General features: G+C 33.5%; 2 protein-coding genes across 6 annotated transcripts in view; both read left to right on the top strand.

The window, feature by feature from the left end:
• Positions 1-4,771, top strand: part of LOC128991746 (glycoprotein 3-alpha-L-fucosyltransferase A-like) — a 34,815-nt gene extending 30,044 nt beyond the window's left edge. For all 3 annotated transcript variants that reach the window (XM_054414912.1, XM_054414913.1, XM_054414914.1), the window contains exon 7: positions 276-4,771. In XM_054414912.1, coding sequence (XP_054270887.1) covers positions 276-600 — 325 coding nt within the window. In that variant the 3' untranslated portion in view covers positions 601-4,771. The remainder of the gene's footprint in view (positions 1-275) is intronic.
• Positions 4,772-6,287: 1,516 nt separating this feature from the next.
• LOC128991881 (glycoprotein 3-alpha-L-fucosyltransferase A-like) lies at positions 6,288-15,990 on the top strand. 3 transcript variants are annotated; one of them, XM_054415136.1, is made up of 7 exons: positions 6,288-6,370; positions 9,356-9,522; positions 11,167-11,406; positions 12,263-12,439; positions 12,638-12,916; positions 14,170-14,327; positions 15,372-15,990. In XM_054415136.1, exons 2-7 carry the CDS (start codon positions 9,367-9,369, stop codon positions 15,697-15,699), a joined length of 1,338 nt encoding a protein of 445 aa, XP_054271111.1. In that variant the 5' UTR covers positions 6,288-6,370; positions 9,356-9,366; the 3' UTR covers positions 15,700-15,990. The 3 variants fall into 3 exon arrangements, with proteins under 3 accessions (XP_054271111.1, XP_054271112.1, XP_054271110.1); XM_054415137.1 differs by lacking the exon at positions 6,288-6,370 and adding an exon at positions 7,262-7,807; XM_054415135.1 differs by lacking the exon at positions 6,288-6,370 and adding an exon at positions 7,262-7,811.
• The last annotated feature ends 3,972 nt before the right edge of the window (positions 15,991-19,962 follow it).

The following is a 19,962-nucleotide window of genomic DNA, read 5'->3' as shown; positions in this document are numbered from 1 at the left end:
AGATTGAGTTACATTCCATTTCAGTCCATTTGACTGTTTCTGTTGTACTAATGTGCTCAAAAACTTTTTTTTTAACTAACTCTAATTTGAAAAACATCTTGAGCTTTTATCAAATGTGCAAATTAAATACGCTTAAAAATAATGAGAGTTAAAAATACATACAATGTCTATAAGTAGTATATTTGAGCTAGTGACAAAAACTACAAAGTAATGAAGGGAAATGAAACTTTTGTTTAACGATTCACAAAATTAATTGAACTCAAAAATGTGTACAGACGCAACATTTTGCCGATTGTGATGGGAGCGAGGCCAGAAGACTACGCCAAAGTAGCTCCTAAGAACAGTTACATTCACGTTGATGACTTTGCATCACCAAAACATCTCGCCGAGTTCCTGCACAAGCTAGACAAAGATGATGATCTTTACAACTCCTACTTCCAGTGGAAAGGAACCGGAGAGTTTATCAATACGCATTTCTTCTGTCGCTTGTGCGCGTTGCTACATGACGACTTTCCCATTAAGAGTTACCGGGACATTAACGAGTGGTGGCGTGGGGCTGGTACATGCACAACGGGTTCCTGGCGTAGCTTAGATGACTGACGGCACCGCGCTCGGCGACCTTACACCGAGCAATAGTCACCAAAAACTGTCAATGCAAGAGATCCAAGTTTATAATGTTTGAATTATCAAAATGTTGGATCTACAAACCTATTCAAAGAATTGTTTTATAATTTGTATTAATGTATCCATGCCATATTTCATTTATTTAGGAAGCTAGGACTAGGCGGGTTTAGTGGTTAAACCGTGGCAATCCTGCCATGGAGGACCATTTTTTTTATAATGACCAAGGGCATTCCTTATGTTATAATGGCATGAAACACTTACTTCTTCAGAGTCTAACATAAGTTATAGGTTCATTGATAAAATAAAAAAATAGCTTCTTAGAAGAAAACAACTATCTCTGTTTTGGAGATTTCCTTTTCAAGAATTCCATGATTGTACAAATTTTAATTTTGAAAATGTATTTTAAAAGCACACTAGAAAAAAAACTCACTGTTTTGAAATAGGAATGTCCCCGTTCATAACTATAACTTCAGTATATTAGCCATGGAATGAATGATTTACTGTTTTCACTGATACTCTTCCAAAGGTTTGTCAGTTCATGTGTATGCTTTAATCGTAAACATTTGACACACATCGCATTGACAGTTTTGCTCCGCTTATGCGTTAGTGATACCAAAAACTTTGATCTCATGAACTTTGTTCTGCATAAGTTCCTGTCGAAAAAGACAACCGGACTTCCAAACTTGATTCAGGGTAGTCACAAGTTGTATAAACTTTTCAAACTGTAGTAGCTAAGACTTGTTTTTGTATAAATAGTAATCACAATTGACACTGGATAAATAACTACAGTACCTCTATTATAGTCACTAAACCTTAACCTAAACCTAAATTTGACACCATCAATTTGATTTTTGGGGGTTTTTATATGTAACTCGGTGAATTTTAATTCTTGATGTTATAAATTAATCTGCAATATTTTGAAAATTTCAATAAACCACTACCTGTACCAATGAAATTGGTCATACAAATATAAAAAGTCTGTATTTTTTAACTGGATTTCTAAACTTTTATTCCCATCACCACTAAACCTCCATTGTGCTGGTCATCAAAGGACTCGACCAATAAATGGCACTGAGCTATATGGCCAATAGGAGAAGGTACTGTAAAGGAGGAATCATCAATGGTTGATATGTTGGTTTCTAAATCCTGGGATTTTTTAAATGTTGGTAAAAACTGGACCCAGCGGTTCCTGATCATTGGGCTTTAAACAAATGATCCTGACTAATGAAACCGCTGATCTTAACAAAGCTACACAGGTCATCACACACCATTCTACAGTCATACTTCACTCATATTTGGGTTAAAATATGCACCTAGGTGGCGTCCCCATCTCAATGATTGATAATTGATAAACAAAGTTGCATCAAATGGATAAAAACTCAGTTATCCAGGGTCGAAAATTTAAATTCCGATGTTTGGAAAATAAATAGATTGCACATTCCAAACACTATAGAGTCATTTTAGAAATTTAATTTTTTAGACACTTTAGCTGTATACTTTTTCAAATAGTTCATTGAGTAGAAAAAGTTTGTATGTTAAGTGTAATTTTATTTGAGTTACGCCTTTATTGAGGTTCAATTGATTTTGTTATTTCATCATCATAGCATGTTTTCTTTAACCAAGAATTCAGTCTTTTATTTTTTTTTTACATTTAAGTCAAGTATAAAATATGATTCTAATAACTTTACTCATGAAATTTTTTTATCCTATCATGGTAGTCTTAAAACTGTCTGACTTTGCCAATACAATTTTCTCTTTTAGAGTAAGCTTGCAACAATTAGCTAAAACCTTGTTTAACTATTGTTCCTTCTCCAAAATTAATTTTAAAATTACTCTTTGAACTTGATTGATTGAAATTGCACAAAAATAATACTGTAATAGCACAAGTTTCTTTTATCTTCCACTAGAGTATCTTGGTATTAAAAAGATATTTTTTCATTATTAAATATGTTGTGCAATATCGTGCTTTAATAGTTGTTATAAGATCAAAGTTATAGTTTTAGTTAGTTTATTTTTCAATATTAACACTATAGTATTAAACTTTGCAAATATTTTGCTTTACAATTAATCACTTATAGATCGGTACTATCCTGTGTATTTGTCAGACTCCACTAAGTAACCCATATTTTATTAGTTTGATCTATTATGCACATTACATAATCGTAAAAAAATAATCTTTTATGGTTAGAAAATACAAAATAGCAGTAATTGACCAACTTAGCTGATTTCTTTGGGATTAGCTGGTTGTAAATTCTACTCTACCACACTATAATATTATCAGCTTTTTTTCACAATGGTCACAAATCATGTATCATTTTGCTAGCCACAGCTGATAATAATTTATTTTGTTCTTTTTGATTAGCTTTGTGTAGCATGTGTAATCTTTGGTTTGATTAATAATAGCATATTTCATCACTGGGGTGTTAAGTGGCCCTTTTCGTCCCGGGTTTACGGAAGCTAAGGTCGGAAAATGAGCGAAGGTTGACACAATCTTTTGCCCCTGTGATGAACTATATTTTTGTCATATTGCAACATTATTCAACAAGCTATGTGAGGATACGAAAATACTTTTCATGTAAACGTAACCTCTCAAAACAACTTCAAACTTGTTTTCAATTTTTCAGCAAATAGGCAGCTGTTTAGTAGGTCTAAGTGGTTAAATCGTTTAGTCTATTATGATTGTGGGACTGTGTTAGTGTAACGATATGACCAACTATAATTGTCGAGAATGCAGCAGTAAGCTACAACCAATGTACTCAATTTAAACATAATTTTGATACACACAATTGCTTACAATCAACTGACTTTTACAACGGCTGGAATTTACTTCCAATGGACTAAATAGTATTTTTACTCCCTAAGAGATACGGTACAAACTTTAGCCCCGCAACGCATGAATTAAAAACGGTTGTTTTTACTGCTGTATGAAAAAAAAATCACTGTTAACACATTAAACTATGATCAATTGGTTTTGCTTGAATGTTTTTTAATTGTATTTAAAATTTTGTCTTTGTAGTAAAGTGCTTTTGAAAAATAATGTCCATGCATAATATGAAAGCATTGCAAGCTCCTAACTTGTTTGTATTCTCCTCTAGGTTTTCAAACTTTAAACCCAGAAACTATGAGTTTGTAAAGCATCTCTTTTGGTCCTAGGTTTGGTATATAATATTTTACTAAGGTTGTGATCCTAAATGCAATAATAGTTTGCACACTAGCATGACTATTCACTCGATCTTTAACTAATTTAATTAACTCCAGAAAACCTATCAAACATTTGCGTTCAATGGTATTCCCCTCACAATAAAGTATCATACACATAGAGGTATTTCTCAAGTTTTTACCATTACTGTATACATTTAAATTCTAAAAAACACCAAATCGACTTTTAATATCACTTTTTTTTAATTTCTCATAACAAGGTAATTTATCTTACATTGTTGTAGGCCTACTTGTTATACATACAGTATTTATATACAGTATTTAAATACTAATTCAATAAAGTAAGCATTTCACAAAATAGTTTAGTATCTTGTTATATTATCTACCATTTTTATTCCATGATGGCATTTAAAATATGGTTACCAAAAAGAATTAGGTTCAACCTTTGTTCAACCTACAATGGCTTTATAATAATGTATTATTAGTTCTAACAGCACACTTTTAAGCACAAAAAATAATTCTGTGGTTGTTAAAAACATGATTAAATGTAATTTATGTTATAAAATTGTACTTAGCTTATAATTTCAAAGTTACCTTAAGTAGTGTAGAAATAAGTATGTATAAGTATTGAACTATTTTAAGACTATTTAATGAAACATTTAAAAATCAATTTGATAGTTTTAATAGCTTAATTTTGAAATGAAATACTGTATTTTAGTATTAGTACAAAGACACAATTTCCGTTCAAATTTGATCGCCCAAATAAAAATTCAAAAGCTTGAGTCATAGTCATAGGGTAGATGAAGGATATTTTTAAGTATGTAAATAAATTATACATAGATGTACATATGCAATATAGGTTTAACTATTAATTATTTTTAAACTACTAAATAATTTTCTGTGATACGTTAAATGTGTAGGCTGTCGTATGGATGGTTGTTTATTTCATAATTGTTGTAAAAATGAAGCACTATTAAAGACTGTTTTTTATAATTATTTGCTGTCATTGCGACCTTTCATTTCACCTGTTAACTCGTCCCCTAGTTGTTTAACCAAACATTAAAGCACAAATTTATTCAATACTAAATAAGTACGCTTTTATTTTATTTTATTTCCCATGATTTTCTTGCCTGATTTCTTTTCACCATCCTTTTTATTATTTCAATAACTAAATTCCAATGTCATCGATTTATTTGTTTTCTGTTGGAGAGATCACAAATATTCTCCTCAGTTTCATCTTCGACTGTCTTGGCAAACATTTTTGTAAAATCTGCATCCTTCAGGATTTTTTTTCCAGGACGTCCTTTGAAATGTGACATGAACAGTGAGAGTGTGTTTTTTATTTAAATAATAATAACTTATAAATAAATAATTAAATCTGCCAAGTTTGATCAAAATCTTACTAATGTTATAAATGTGAAAGTTTGTGTGTTTGTTTGTTTGTGTGTTTGAAGTTCAATCACGCATAAACCACTGGACGGATTGGGCTGAAATTTGGCATGATGATAGCTTACATTCCCGATTAACATATAGGCATATTCTTATCTCAAAAATCCTTTCGGGCTCCGCCCCAGTGGCTCTGTGATTCCCCATGAGTATTCTTTTTTAAAGGGAATTAAAGAATTAAGTCAGCTGTTTCAACTAAAAAAGTTGGTTCTATGATATGGAAAAGCATTAAAAAGTTATAAGATTTACCAACAGGGTGCAGCACTATATTTTTTTGCATTTATGAAAACAGCTAATTTGAACGAAGCAGCAACAAAAAACTGTGATTCACAATGAGAACTGTCAAAGTAGGATTGTTTACAGTTATGTTTATGTTTTTCATTTCATGAATAATTTGTGATATTTTGCGAATTGTTGATAATTTATTTTTCTCTATTGTTTGGGTGAAGTGGTAGAACATTATGGCTATGGTAGATGTGTAATACTTTGGTATAGAATACTGTAAATTTAAAAAAGCAAATTTTATCAAACTGTGTCCTCCCTTATTGCAAACGCAAACCTTGAGTATAACTGCAATAAGCATTTTATACTTATATTCCAACCCTGTACTCTGCTAGTATATCTATAAACAAGCCAACTACAACATTTTACAATATTCTCCATAAGAATAACATAGGAATTTTAAATGAACAATTTTTTTACAATTTTAACCAATAACGGTACAAAACACTTTGATATACTAAACTATGTTTTTTAAGCTCTTTAAAAAGGTCTGGATAAAATTGATAAATTTTGTATTTTAAGGGTAAAAAATAAGGAAAACCCATTTTCACCCCATAAAACCCCCGTTATAAGCCCCGTTCCCATGGCCTGATAATGCAGGTTCATATATAAAAATTTGAACGAATAGTGTTTTTGGCCTCTGGGGACATCAAAAAGAAATAGTAAATCAGTCCCAGGACGGTAAATAGCTACTTCCCTATAGGGAAATTCGCTAAAAAAAATGTACAGCCAATGGAAACATCCACGACAGGTACACAAATGTAGGTTGTCGCAGCTGTACAGTGTATTAGTGTGTAACACCTGTGTATTGAGTCAGTATGATCTGTTAACCCATATACGTGGAACGACAGACCGTGATGTAAGTCAAATACTAATAATCTGGATAGGTAGCATATTTTTTAGCGAATTTCCCATATAGGGAATAAGCTATTACCGTAGTACTCATGGTAAGACCTGGACGCGGGACCGATTTTTTTTTTCGTTTTGAGGTCCCTAGAGGCCAAAAACAGAATCCGTTCAAATTCATATATATATATATATTTATATATTTATATATTTATATATTTATATATTTATATATTTATATATTTATATATTTATATATATATATATATATATGTGTCCGTTAGCACGATAACTCGAGCAAAAATGATCCGATTTTGATAAAATTTGGTACAAACGTGTAAACCTACATTTATTTGAACGAGTTCGCGATCCAGCATGATCGGACCATGGGAACGGGGGTTTATGGGGGGTTTTATGGGGTAAAAATAGGTTTTTCCCATTTTTGACCCAAAAAACATAAAATTTAGCAATTTCTTTCCAAACCATTTTGTAGAGCTCAAAAAAACAAATAATTTAGTATATTGAAGCGTTATTATGCGCCTAATGGTTACGGAGAAAATTCCAAAAAACTGTAAATTTAAAATTCCCATGTTATTCTTATGGAGAATAAGTAAACTGTTGTAGTTTGCTTGTTTATGAACATATTTTGATCAAATTTGGTAAATGTTTTTATTTCTTACTAACTATTAACAATTTACAAAAAAAAAAAAAAAAACAGTTTTACCCTCCCTGATGCAGCAAACCTAAGTACTTGTTATACTAATTCTATTTAAATAGGAAATAAATGTTATATTTTTAAGTAGACATTTTAGTGTAAATCCAATCAGGCAAATGGAAATTCGCTTAGTCTGCAGGTTTGCTGCGGCGGGGGTATTATTTATATCTGTGTCCAAGTGATGCTAGTAAATCATTCAATATCTTATCAAAGATTAAAGGGATTTGCTTAACAATTTCTTTGAAATCTATAATCTGTAGCATAATCTGTTTCTGCTCTCTTGTCAGAATTTATGCCATCTTCACTACACTCAAACTTTGGTACAATGTTGTACTCTGTTTGTTGTACCTTACTATTCAGCCAGGCTATTTATGTCAATACGCATGACTGTTAATTCTGCTGGCTCATTAACAAAGGTTGCCTTGGAGTATAAGAAACCTTCTATTGACAATCATAATTTAGTTTAAACCTACACGAATGCATTAGTTAGTATACCATATGTGTTTTTCTGTATTGTGCTACCAATAATGTAAATTAATCTAAAAGTAATATATATTTTCTTCTTTGCATCATCATAACAGATTATTCATCTTTTCTAAATTTTTTTTTTTATGTATACATCAATTAAATATACATCAGTCTATATTCCCTATCCCCAGAACCTAAGCTGTAGGTAGATACATTTGATTGTGACGTCTTTTAACTTAGCAGTGGACAATTCAAACACCGTTTAAGGTAGGTAAGTGGTCTAAAATATTCATTTAAAATAAAACACTTTCATAACATTAATTATTGATTTAGCTTGGAAGAATAAACGTATAGCTTATTTTATCAAATTCGTTACAAGGTAGTCAGATGCTGGCAAAATCATAGATCTACCAGTATATTTGTAAAAAAAAACACTCAATATCTAAACAATTTTAATGTTCCTGCTATAGATTTACTAGGATTCAGAAAAACTCTTATACAATAATTGTTGTCGCAACAGCAGAAAAAAGGGTACTGTACTTTCAAAAATTGTAAGCCAGAATTTTGCTTTACTCTGCCTATGCTTTTCTTTGTTTAATTTGTGTTAGAGTATTGAAAATAGGCAACAAAGGTTAAATTACTTGAGAAACCCGCAGGTAATGCTGTGAGCTGTCAAATTGTTTATTCCACTTTGATCGTTACACTTGTGAAACAGATGCAGGGATTAAATACACACACAATAGCAATGCTCTTATTTTGCGATCCACACAAAACATCCATACTCGTGCAGTTGGAATGAAAAAATACACCGTATCCTTATTATATGATAATGTTTTGAAATATAAACAGCATAAATTTAATAATAAATAGTAGATAGTATTAAGACGAGTATTAATAGGGAGTTTAAGAACCAAAGTGAATGAGGTTCTAAAAAAGATAGTTTAAAAATGACCAATGGGGTTCTTTAATCTTCATGACAGGGTGGGAAAGTTATGTTAGAAGGTTGAAAAATCACATAAAGAAAATCTATTAGGCTTGTATTGTAGCCATTTGGTTTTTTAGCTCAAGATAGTTTAGGATGATACAAACAGCTCTCCTCTTTGGTCGAAGGTGATTTCAAAAGTGAACTCTAGAATATCCCTCCAAACACAAACATAAGTGGGATTACAAAGTTTCAAAACCAGCTGTTACTGAAGCATATTTTTTACATAGTAAAGCCAAAATTGTAAAACACATTTCTTTGTATTTTGTAGTCAGAGAGTTGATTGTGCATGTGCATTCACCTTTATCCAAAATATTCAACATGAGCTAAGTCTGATTATTTTATAGAAGGCAGCTGGAACCTACATACCAAATTTCATCAAAATAGGACTACAGGTGTGATCTGTAGCTCTGTACACATCCACACATTCAGACACATACACACAGCACAGAAATCACTTTGAAAACCACTTTTTTGGGTTTAGGGGGCCCAAAACGGAAATATATCCACTCAAAATTCAAATTCCAAAATTTTGAAAACAATACTTTCTTCATATACTATGTATGAGAAAGTAAAAAGAAACCAAAAGCTCTGATTTGTGAACATTCAACCTTACAGATTTTTTTTATGTCAATAAAAAAAAATTGTATAGACATACCTACATTTCTAAAGGAAAGTGTTCCAAACTCTTCAAAGCTCTAGGAGTTCACCCTGTGTCTTTTACAACATGCAGTACAAAACACAAGTCAAGTTTATTAACTTTGAATTCCATCCCTTTTAAAAATATTTTGTTCACTTCTTTATTATGTTAGTTCTACTTGTGTTGTTAACAGTTTTGCTAGAGATGTTTCCGAGATACAGTAGGACATGTTTTGTGATCCTGGTGTCTGTTGTTGTCATCTTCTTCACCGTGGTTATGCTGTTATCCTTTCATGAAGATTTAGGTGAAAGAAAGAAGAGGACTGGAACACAAGACTTCAAACTAGGATCTTGGTCTTGGGTGAGTTCTGTGGTAATGATGATGATGGATATTTTGTAATCTTAAAGGTATATATAATATTGTGGCGATGTTGATGATTATTTTTATATTGATAAAAATATTGACAATATAGTTTTATCGTAATTATTTAAAACTTAGTTTGATTCTATCTCTGATTTTATAAAAACTGCAAAACGTTGTAAAGTATAAAGCAAGTTATTATAGTGATACAATCATTCAGTTCATATCTGGAAAAGCAGTTGTAATAACTGAAGAATTTTAGAGATTCGAAAATTACGTACATTATATCTTTGACTATTGATAAAATTAGAGGTTTCATCCCCATGATAAAGTTGTTACCAGTTATTTAGTCTAGTCAAAGTAGTTGAATCGATCCATCTTCAGATTGCGTTGATGTAAATTACAAATTTCTGTTGAATACGCAGACTTTTTAACCAAGTAACATAGGTGAAGTCGGGTTAGGTCTGATAGGAGTTGTAGCATATTTTATGTCATATAAAATATCTCAGTGACAACAAATAAAGTAGGGTAGAAAATAGAACTTTAGACACTAGTGCAATCTGTGGCTGGCTCATTTAACTATGTTCTTTTTAATGCAAAAATAGCAACAGCTGGTCCATATAGATAGGATGTCTGAGGCAGTATTCAAACGTAAATGATCAGGGGCAGCCGCCCAGAGTGGCAGAGTTTTGGGGGCAGCGCGGTGGCAAACAAATTTTAAGGAAGACCAAATTTTAAAAATTGAATAAAATAATAAATTTATCATATGAATGTGAAGAGTATAATTTTCTGTATCACATTATACCCAAAGACCAAGAATAAAAGTTTCGAACAACCGCAGCCACCGCGCTGTGCAGGACAGTTAACAGTGAAACAGCGTCAAAGCAACACCGCAACGGTTGGAAGTGACCTTGACAGAATCCTCCCTGTCCCCTCCACTGACATTGTGTTTATTATTATGGAAACTCTGTGGCTCCCCTCCGGGATTCCCCTAGAGTCCCTAGATCTTGAAAAATTGGTGAAGAAATTTTCCCGTACCATGGTCAGACGAGTGATACTTAATTAAACAGGTGTGTTATATTAACCTGTATTGTAGAAATTGTAGTATTAATTACTTAGCGAGCTAAAATACTCCCTCGATTTAAAACTACCGTACTAATGATGTTTTCTTATTTTTAATTGTGTCTGTTCCGAACATAAAGATAATTTCATCACTGTTCCCTAAGATTTACATTTGTCAAATCTTGTTTGAACGTCAATTGTAACTTAACAGCTGATTACCTTCAGGTATTTTTTTAAGTCAAATTATAAACAAAAAAACGACAATAGATCTCTGCAACTGTAAACATGAAACACCTTATGAAATGAAAAGAATTTTTAAATGTTCAATTTACTCTTGGGACCCCTAGTACATAATTATTTAAGAGTTTAGGGAGACACTGTGGAGCGGTCGCATCACAGTGGAGACACTGTAGTTCGACGATTGCTCAATTAAGGGGTTTTGCCCGGGAGTAAACAATTAGACGGTATATATGGCGGTGGTCTTCGATCTCGCCCAAGGCGACAAAGTCCCCAGGGCTGTGCCTGTCAATGATGGTATGAAAAAGAGTAGGAGTTCTAGACTAAAAATAACTTTTTTAACAGGTGTTTCAAAAACCCATACAAGATGTAGAAGAAAATACATCAGTCATTTATAACATCTCTAAGGAGTCACTACCGTGGTACTTCAAAGGAGGGCTGAGGATGCCACAGCCTTCTGTCCGGGGATTGTCAGGACATCAAGAGGCTCGGCTGTGGCCTGCAGAAGACCCGGACAGCGACCGGATAGAGAACCAACTCATGTTTGTACCTCCAGACCCGATACCAGCTGGCAAACTGAAGAAGGTAATTGTATTGATACAACTATAGAATTAAAACACCTTTCGTCACAGGCCTGTGTTCTATCCACGAGAACCATTTATTGTAACTATGTACGTGTGTGTTTATGAAGATAGTTACGATAGATTTGTTTCCATTTAAAAATTTGTTTTTATAAAACAATCTGTTGTTGAAATTGAATATTTTTTTTATTTATTTCTAATCATGGTTCTTTTATAAAATTTGACCAAATTGAGTAGCTTAAAACTTAAATACAAGCATTTATGGAAGATTTTATGAACATTAAAGAGTCATATCTCTTAATGTGTTAGGCCTATAATCACCATTTTGGTCTTAAAATTTTGAGTAATTTAATGTAGTTTAAAAGTAATTATGGTTGTTTTAATGAAAAATAATAAAAAAGTTAGGCTTTAGGGTTAACGTTAGCCAAACTTTAAAAAAGTTCAAAATTTGGTAATTTTACCCGTTTTTTGAGAGCCATATCTTGAAAACAAGAAGGCCTGTATTAACCATTTTGGTCTTAAATAATAAATAATTTAATGTACTTTAAAAATGATCATTGTTGTTGTCTATGTAAAAGTGATGCTTCATGGTCAAAATCGTACAAACATAAAAATAGTGCAAAATTCCACCGATTTTTAAGCTTTTAGGAGGTGATCCGGAAGGTTGCCGAGGTCGAAAATTTGTATTTAGCATCTCGGTACTATTACAAACAACATAAAAAAAGAAACCTACTACCCCATTTTATGCAAGGTAAAATACGTCAGAAGACTTTAAGCTGCAATAGACATTCTAAATTATTTGGAATGTTTGAACTTGTGATCAAAAGTTGTGATGCGAACTCATGACAGATTATTTTCAGATTCTGTTGATGTATGGACTATATTCGTGGGATGCAAAGCCTGGCACAAAAGTTTTTGCCAAATGTCCTGTCAAGTCCTGCTCCTTGACAATAAACCGACAGGATGCAAGCAATGCAGACGCAATTCTTTTCAAAGACTACATCACTCATCCTGGCGTCAAAAGGCCATCAAGTCAAGTAAGAGTGATTATCATATTTAAAGGTATCATATTTAAATGTTGAATATGGTTGAATGAGTGTTCTAGAAAGCCATAGTTCAAGAACATTTCTGGGGCGACTTTGAAAACCCCTGAACTTTAATGAGCCCAATTTGTGAGAACCTCCAAAGAAAGAAAAGAGCCAATAGAAACCTAATACTAAAATTCAACACTCTAGGTATGGATCCTCTTTCATTTAGAAAGTCCTCCTCACACTTCTCGTGTTGACGACCAGTACAACAGCCTAGTGAACTGGACGGCCACGTACAGACGGGACAGTGACATTGTTACCCCGTATGACAAGTGGGTCTACTGGGACCCGCAGGTCACCCAGTACCCAGGACCTCTGCGGGACTTTGCAGCCAACAAGACGGGCAAGGTCGCCTGGTTTGTGTCTAACTGTGGGGCTAGAAATGGACGGCTGCAATATGCACATGAACTGCAGAAATACATTCAGGTGGTATACTATTGTAATTAATTGTATAATTATATTTTTTCAATTGCAGTGCTTAATAAATTTTACAGTATTTTTGTGCTTGTTGTTTAAGAATATTACAGGGTGCGGCAAAAAAACCGATCCATTTTCTGCAGAGCATTGTTCAGCTACAGGTCGTCTGAGAGTGGTGGGAGTAGGCTCGTTGGAAAGCCTACACAATGCCATTTTTTGTAGTCATAGAGCAGTGGTCACCTGAGCCACGTGCGGTTGTTATGGAGTTGTTTTAAAAAAGTATTGAATTCATTCATTGCAACTCAGCGGCATCGGCAGTTTCATGCATTCTTTCAATTAAGGCGACATGAAGAAGTTCCGTTGTGTATCACAATAATGCAGTGGGTTACTTACTTTAGAACAACGGCTTCTGTGTTGAAAAGGAAACTGAAAGGCCGTCCAAAGTCGGATCGGACGACGGACGCCAGACAACTAACATTCAATAGAGTTTGTGCTGCTGTGGAAAACAGTCCTCGCAGGCCCGCCCGAAAACAAGCGGCTTCCCGAACATGTCTGACTGCTCAGCTAAACGAATTTTGAGGTCAATTTTCATCCCTACAGATTAATTAGAATAATAAACTGTTTAATTGTGTTATCCACACAGATAATCACGATGAAACTTCTCCATGTTGACCTAATAAATAAAAACATGGACCTGCCACTGGGAGTTGCAATGACTGATTTACTACTTTTTTTAAACGACTAGATAACCGCACGTAGCTCATACAACCACTGCTCTATGATTACAATAAATGGCATCGTATAGGCTATCCAACGAGCCTACTCCCAAAACCCTCAGACGGCCTGTCGATGAACAGTGCGCCGAAGGAAATAGATCGGTATTTTTGCCGCACCCTGTACCACTGTAATTATGACAATAAGCAGACAAGAATCAACAAATTATTATATAGATCCATGAGTGTATAAATGCTATTAAAATTTTTGAAATCCCTTATAAATAAGTCCCTGGGCTCTTATTTGCCAAAGCAATAGCTACTGGCTTCTTTATAACATCAAGATAAACCTCCCACAGTTCCCTGTTTCCTAGACCATAATTAGCCAATAAAGTTTGAACACAATAATACCTATGTAGACAAATTGGTTGAAAATGACAATAAAAGTGGTTGAAAAAAAAAGGGAAAAGGAACAGTAAGGAATGACAAGCAAGTGTGTTTTGTGTTTATATTATGTATCCAATGCTAATAAAATTGGTTGTTTTGCAGGTTGACATTTATGGAGCTTGTGGAAACCTTGTGTGCCCTCGTTCAATTTCAGAAAAGTGTTTTGATCTCTTAGATAAAAAATATAAATTTTACTTGGCATTTGAAAACTCCAACTGTAAAGATTACATTACAGAAAAGTTTTTTGTAAATGGGCTTAAGTAAGTACCGGTACCTAGCTAAAGAAATACAGTATTTAAAAAGAAATTAACTATAAATTTAAAGATTTGAAATTAAAAAACCATAATTTCTAATGTAAAAAATATCTAAACTTAGTATAATTTTGTATAACAGTGAACCTATCTTATAAATATATTCTTATATCATGGACTATTTCCTAAAATATACAGCTTTTAAGGTGTGTTTTTAGCGAATTTCCCCTATAGGGAATAAGCTATTACTGTAGTACTCATGGTAAGACCTGGACCTGGGACCGATTTACTTTTTCATTTTGAGGTCCCTAGAGACCAAAAAAACCATCCGTTCAAATTCAAAAATCATCCGATTTTGATGAAATTTGGTGCAAAAGTGTAAACCTACGTTTATTCAAACGAGTTCGCGAACCAGCATGATCGCACTATGGGAACAGGGGTTTATGGGGGTTTTATGGGGTAAAAATTTGTTTTCCCCATTTTTGATCCTAAAAACTTAAAATTTAGCATTTTCTTTCCAAAACCATTTTGTAGAGCTTAAAAAAACAAATAATTTAGTATATTGAAGCGTAGTTATGCGCCTAATGGTTACAGAGAAAATTCAAAAAATCTGTAAATTTAAAATTCCCATGTTATTCTTATGGAGAATATAAACTGTTGTAGTTTGCTTGTTTATGAACATATTTTGATCAAATTTGGAAAATGCATTTATTTCATACTAAACTATTACATTTTACAAAAAAAAACACCTTTTCACCCTCCCTGTTGCAGCAAACCTAAGTACTCGTTAAACTAATGTTATTTAAATAGGGAATAGGGAATAAATATGATATTTTTAAGGAGATATTTTAGTGTAAATCCAATCAGGCAAATGGAAATTCGCTTATTCTGCAGGTTTGCTGCGGCGGGGGTATTTTATATTTGAAAATCAAATTGTAAAGTGACATGCTTTAAGACAGTGGAATTGTTGAAATTTGCACACTTTGAGGTAATATAAATCACCCAAATTCATCGATCATAATAACAATTTAGTTTTACACTTTCCATTTTCAGACACAAAGTTTTACCAATTGTGATGGGAGCGAGGCCAGAAGACTATGCCAAAGTAGCTCCCAAGAACAGTTACATTCATGTTGACGACTTTGAGTCACCAAAACATCTCGCTAAATTTCTCCACAAGCTAGACCAAGACGATGATCTTTACAACTCCTATTTCCGATGGAAAGATACAGGGGAGTATATTGACTCAGGTTTCTTCTGTCGCATTTGCTCGTTGCTGCATGCCGATTTTCCTGACAAGAACTACCATGAAGATATGAACAAGTGGTGGCACGCTGATGGAATTTGCACCCCTAACTCATGGCGGGATGTGAACGGCTGAGTTTATATTACCACTAGAGAGTTAGTCGCAGTAGACTTTGTGTACGGTGGACTAGTCTGAAGACTCGCTTTGTATATATAACAACTGTATGATTGGCATGTCTTCTACAGTCTCAGTCTAATATCACTATCGTGGACTTCAGGATGAGACTGTATCACATAATGGCAAACTGACTGTTCAGCCTGTTCAGTACCACAAGATTACTGAACAACCAATCTCTCACACACACACATCTTTTAGGTTTAAATCTACAGGTTGTTCAAAAAAGGTGGGGAAATATTTTACCTAGTGATTCCTTGGGTCAAAATAAAGAGAAATTCAAGAATAACATTTTTTCCAAAATCGCTTTGTTAACCAGATATCCGCCATCTTGTATTTTTTACATAAACATTTTATCTTTTAATATTTTCAACCGATCTTTATGAAACTTTGTATGTGTATGTAAAATGAATGTTGTTTCATGGTATTTTTGAAAGCAGGCGAGCCCTATGTCATAAGAAAAGTTCATCTCGATTCAACTTAAAATTTCACAATGGCGGCCATTTAAAACTTTTAAACTCAAATTACTCGAAAATGACTGGTCTTATGAAAAAATGCCAAGAACACTTTTATTTAGCATTTTTAATTACCTATCAAACAACACCAAGTTTAACGAGATCGAATAAGAAATAGCTGATATATTACGATTTTTAGTCGTAAAATGGGGCAAACCTGACTAGCTTCTCCCTTATTCTACCCCATTTTACAACTATTTCTCATTAGATCTTTTTGAACTTGGTATCGTTTGATAGGGAATTTAAAATGCTAAATAACAGTGTTCTTGAAATTTTGTCATAAATTAGCCGTTTTTGAGTAATAAGTTAAAAAGAATAAAATGGCTGTCATTTTGAAAATTTAAGTTGAATTAAGATGATTTTTTTTTTTAACATTGGTCTTTTCTACCTTAACCTCCATACCAAGTTTCATAAGGATCGGTTGAAAAATTCAAAAATAAAAATGTTTATGTAAAAAATACAAAATGGCGGATATTTGGTTAACGAAGCTATTTTGGAAAAAATGTTATTCTTGATTTTCTCTTTATTTTGACCCAAGGAATTACTAGGTAAAATATGTCCCTACCTTTTTTTAACACCCTGTATAATAAGGGGTTAAGGGGACACTTGGGAACATAGTAAGTTTCTGTTGGTTGCATTTAGCCACCAAAAAATGGTAGGAAGCCAAATCTGTTTTTTTTTTATAGTTTCCTTAAGGGTAGATATTACCTTAAGTGACACAGAAAGACCTTGACCAGGGACCGATTTACTTTTTTCATTTTGATATCTCCAGAGGCCAAAAACACTATTTGTGTATTAATATACATACACCTTTCTTTGAGCCATTAGCGAATAGTGTTTTTGGCCTCTAGGGACATCAAAATGAAAAAGTTCATATATATGTGTCTGTGAATGGGATAACTCAAGTAATTTTGGTCAGATGAGTCAGCCAACCAACAAGATCAGGTCATAAAAACGGGGTATTTTGTGGTATTGAAAATGTTCAAAAATTGGTTTTTCAAATTTTTACCCTTTAAACATTAAAATGCCTGATTTTCAGTACAACCATTATTTAGAGCTTAGAAAACTGTTATAGTACAATTTAAAGGTTACAGGGAAAGTTCCCATACACTAACCATACATTTAAATTGTATATGTTTATCTTGTGAAGAAAAGTAAATATTGTCGTAGTTTGTTTGTTTTGTATATATGATGTTGACAAAATTTGGCAAATGTATTTATTTAATCCTACTCTACAGTATTATATTTGGTAAAAAAACTCTTTTTACTTTACCCATAGCAGCAAACCTCAATACTTTTTAAATCTAATTGTTATTTAAATGGGGATTAAATATGTTTTTTTTTATTGAAATATTAGAATAAAAATCCATTCAGACAAATTATTGAGTTTCGCATAAGGCCGGTATCCACAGTGCGAGGCTGCTCGCTGCGAATGCCTCGTGCCATCTGCCTCAGGGTGAGCTCTTTAGCTGGCAGCTAGTTTGTAAACACCAATGCTCACTGCAAGCACGCGAACCACCCGCTTTGCTTTCCATAACACTTGACTAAATCTCTGATCATGTCATGACTATCCATGATGACGCACAGCTTGGAGCGAGGCACCTTTCTTTGAGCACTGCTCTGAGACCGACAAGTACACGGCTCGCCTCACATTGTGCGACGCGAGCGCCTCGAAGCGAGCAACCCCAGGATCCACAGTCCGAGGCAAAGCCGAGCATTCGCAACGAAGCATTCGCAGCAAGCTGCCTCGCACTGTAGATGCCGGCCTGTAGCCTGCAGGTTTGCTGTGGTAAGGGTATTTAGTATAGAGGTACCTAAGAAAAAAATTCCGGGACCGATGCATTATTTTGAAAGTAGTATCAAGATAGAGATAAAAACTTAGAAAAAAGTTACTGGACATAAACATTATTTTAACACATTATTCAACAATATTCTAGCTCCTAACAGAAATATATTATTTCATTTCATTTCCTCAGGGGGACAGCCCGCTGGAGACAGAAGAAAATCTTAATTGAAAGCTTAAGTCAATATGCACATTAAATGATAGGTCTTTATTGGTACCTAGAATACTATGTCGCGGACCGGAATTCAAATTGACAATCGAGCTACAAATACCAACCATTTAAAGATCACTTGAATTTGCAATGGGAGACAGCCTGCTATGAATCAGAAGAAAATTCAAATAGTAGGTAGGCATAGATTGGTTGATATACACTTTAAATCATATAGGTCACTATGAGTAGAATACAATGACAAATACCTGAACTCAAACGGACAACCGTGTCAAAACTGGCTACAGTTAAAACAATGTGGTGTAACAATTGCAAATTCAATTAATCTTTCATCGGATGCCATTTTTGACTCAACTCAACTTGAGATGCATGAGTGAAAATTTAAAAACGTACGTTTTCAGGAAAAGCACTTTGCAAATTTTTTTCCCCTTTTTTCAAAACTTTTATTATTTTTTTAAATTTCATTAACATTTTAAGTTTCATAAAATGACCATGGTAACGCAATATCTTTGGTAGTTTTTTTTAAAAGAGCATCTTTAGTGGAAAAACACAAAATCCTGTCACGGCCATAACAGACATTTAAATGAATATTAAAAATAGTTAATATTATTTTTATAACTATATTTTGCTATAAACTAATTTACTTTTATGACCATTATACAGTAAAAAGGTCACTGAGCTTTTGGTATATTTGGTCTTTCTAGAAAAAAACTCAAAAAATTGAAAAAAAGCCAATAAAATCTTTTTAAGTTTGTATAATTAACTCCGAAAAAAACTTACCTGAGACCCGAAAAATCATTATGTTTGAATAGAGGTGTGCTTCTTTTGTGTATAAAACATTGAAATATGTGTGTTGTTATTCATATGTGTTTGAAAACATATGGTGTTAGAATATTATTTGTTTAGTTTTTGTTGATAAACATTCTGAATCTGGTTTATTGTAAAAAGCTACATAATAAAGTATTTGTCTTATTAAAACTATATTTTAATTTAACTTGCGATAACGCTACATGGTGGCAGCGGGCTTCTTATTGTTTTAGCAATATACAGTACATGAAGATGAAAAGTTTTAGGGCCTATGCTTCGAGAAGTTTGTCATCAGCCGAACGTAATTGGGCTCAAATAGAAAAAGAAGCTCTAGCGATTGCTTGGGGGTGTGAACGGTTTGAACACCTCATTTTAGGGTTGCATTTGCATATTGAGACAGACCATAAGCCCTTGCTCTCCATATTCAAGATAAAAGATTTGGACAATATTACTCCCAGGCTTCAGAGAATACGACTCCGACTGATGAGATATACGTATGACATTACCTACACGCCCGGTAAACAGTTGATTTTGGCTGATGCACTGTCTCGAGACACAGAGAACTCTGAAGAGGAATGGGAACTTACAGAGGAAATCCTTGCTTATATACAAAACATTGACACTACTCTACCATCAGTTTCGGATGAAAGGTTGCGAGAAATAAATCAAGAAACTATGAAAGATGAAACTCTAAAACATGTGTCACAGTATTGTGTGAAAGGTTGGCCAGAAAAATCTAAGATTCCAGAGGATGTATTGTCCTACTGGTATCATAGAGAAGATATAAGTGAGCAAAATGGTATACTTCTCTTTGGAAGTCGTATTATAATACCAAATTCTCTAAGAGCTAATGTACTAAGAAGTATTCATGAAGGACATCAAGGCATAAC

This window comes from Macrosteles quadrilineatus, unplaced genomic scaffold, assembly GCF_028750875.1.
Source record: "Macrosteles quadrilineatus isolate MER2022 unplaced genomic scaffold, UCM_ALF_1.0 Scaffold_4__1_contigs__length_99947679, whole genome shotgun sequence".
Lineage (NCBI taxonomy): Eukaryota > Metazoa > Arthropoda > Insecta > Hemiptera > Cicadellidae > Macrosteles > Macrosteles quadrilineatus.
Note: the sequence above shows the minus strand (reverse complement) of the source record. Positions and strands in the feature narration are given on the sequence as shown.

Bases quoted from the DNA above. Each gene is read 5' to 3' on its own strand.
- LOC128991881 (XM_054415136.1), top strand. From the start codon at position 9,367: ATGTTTCCGAGATACAGTAGGACATGTTTTGTGATCCTGGTGTCTGTT. The intron at 12,917-14,169 runs GTGGTATACTAT...GTTGTTTTGCAG, and splicing joins AACTGCAGAAATACATTCAG to GTTGACATTTATGGAGCTTG. The intron at 14,328-15,371 runs GTAAGTACCGGT...TTCCATTTTCAG, and splicing joins TTTTTTGTAAATGGGCTTAA to ACACAAAGTTTTACCAATTG.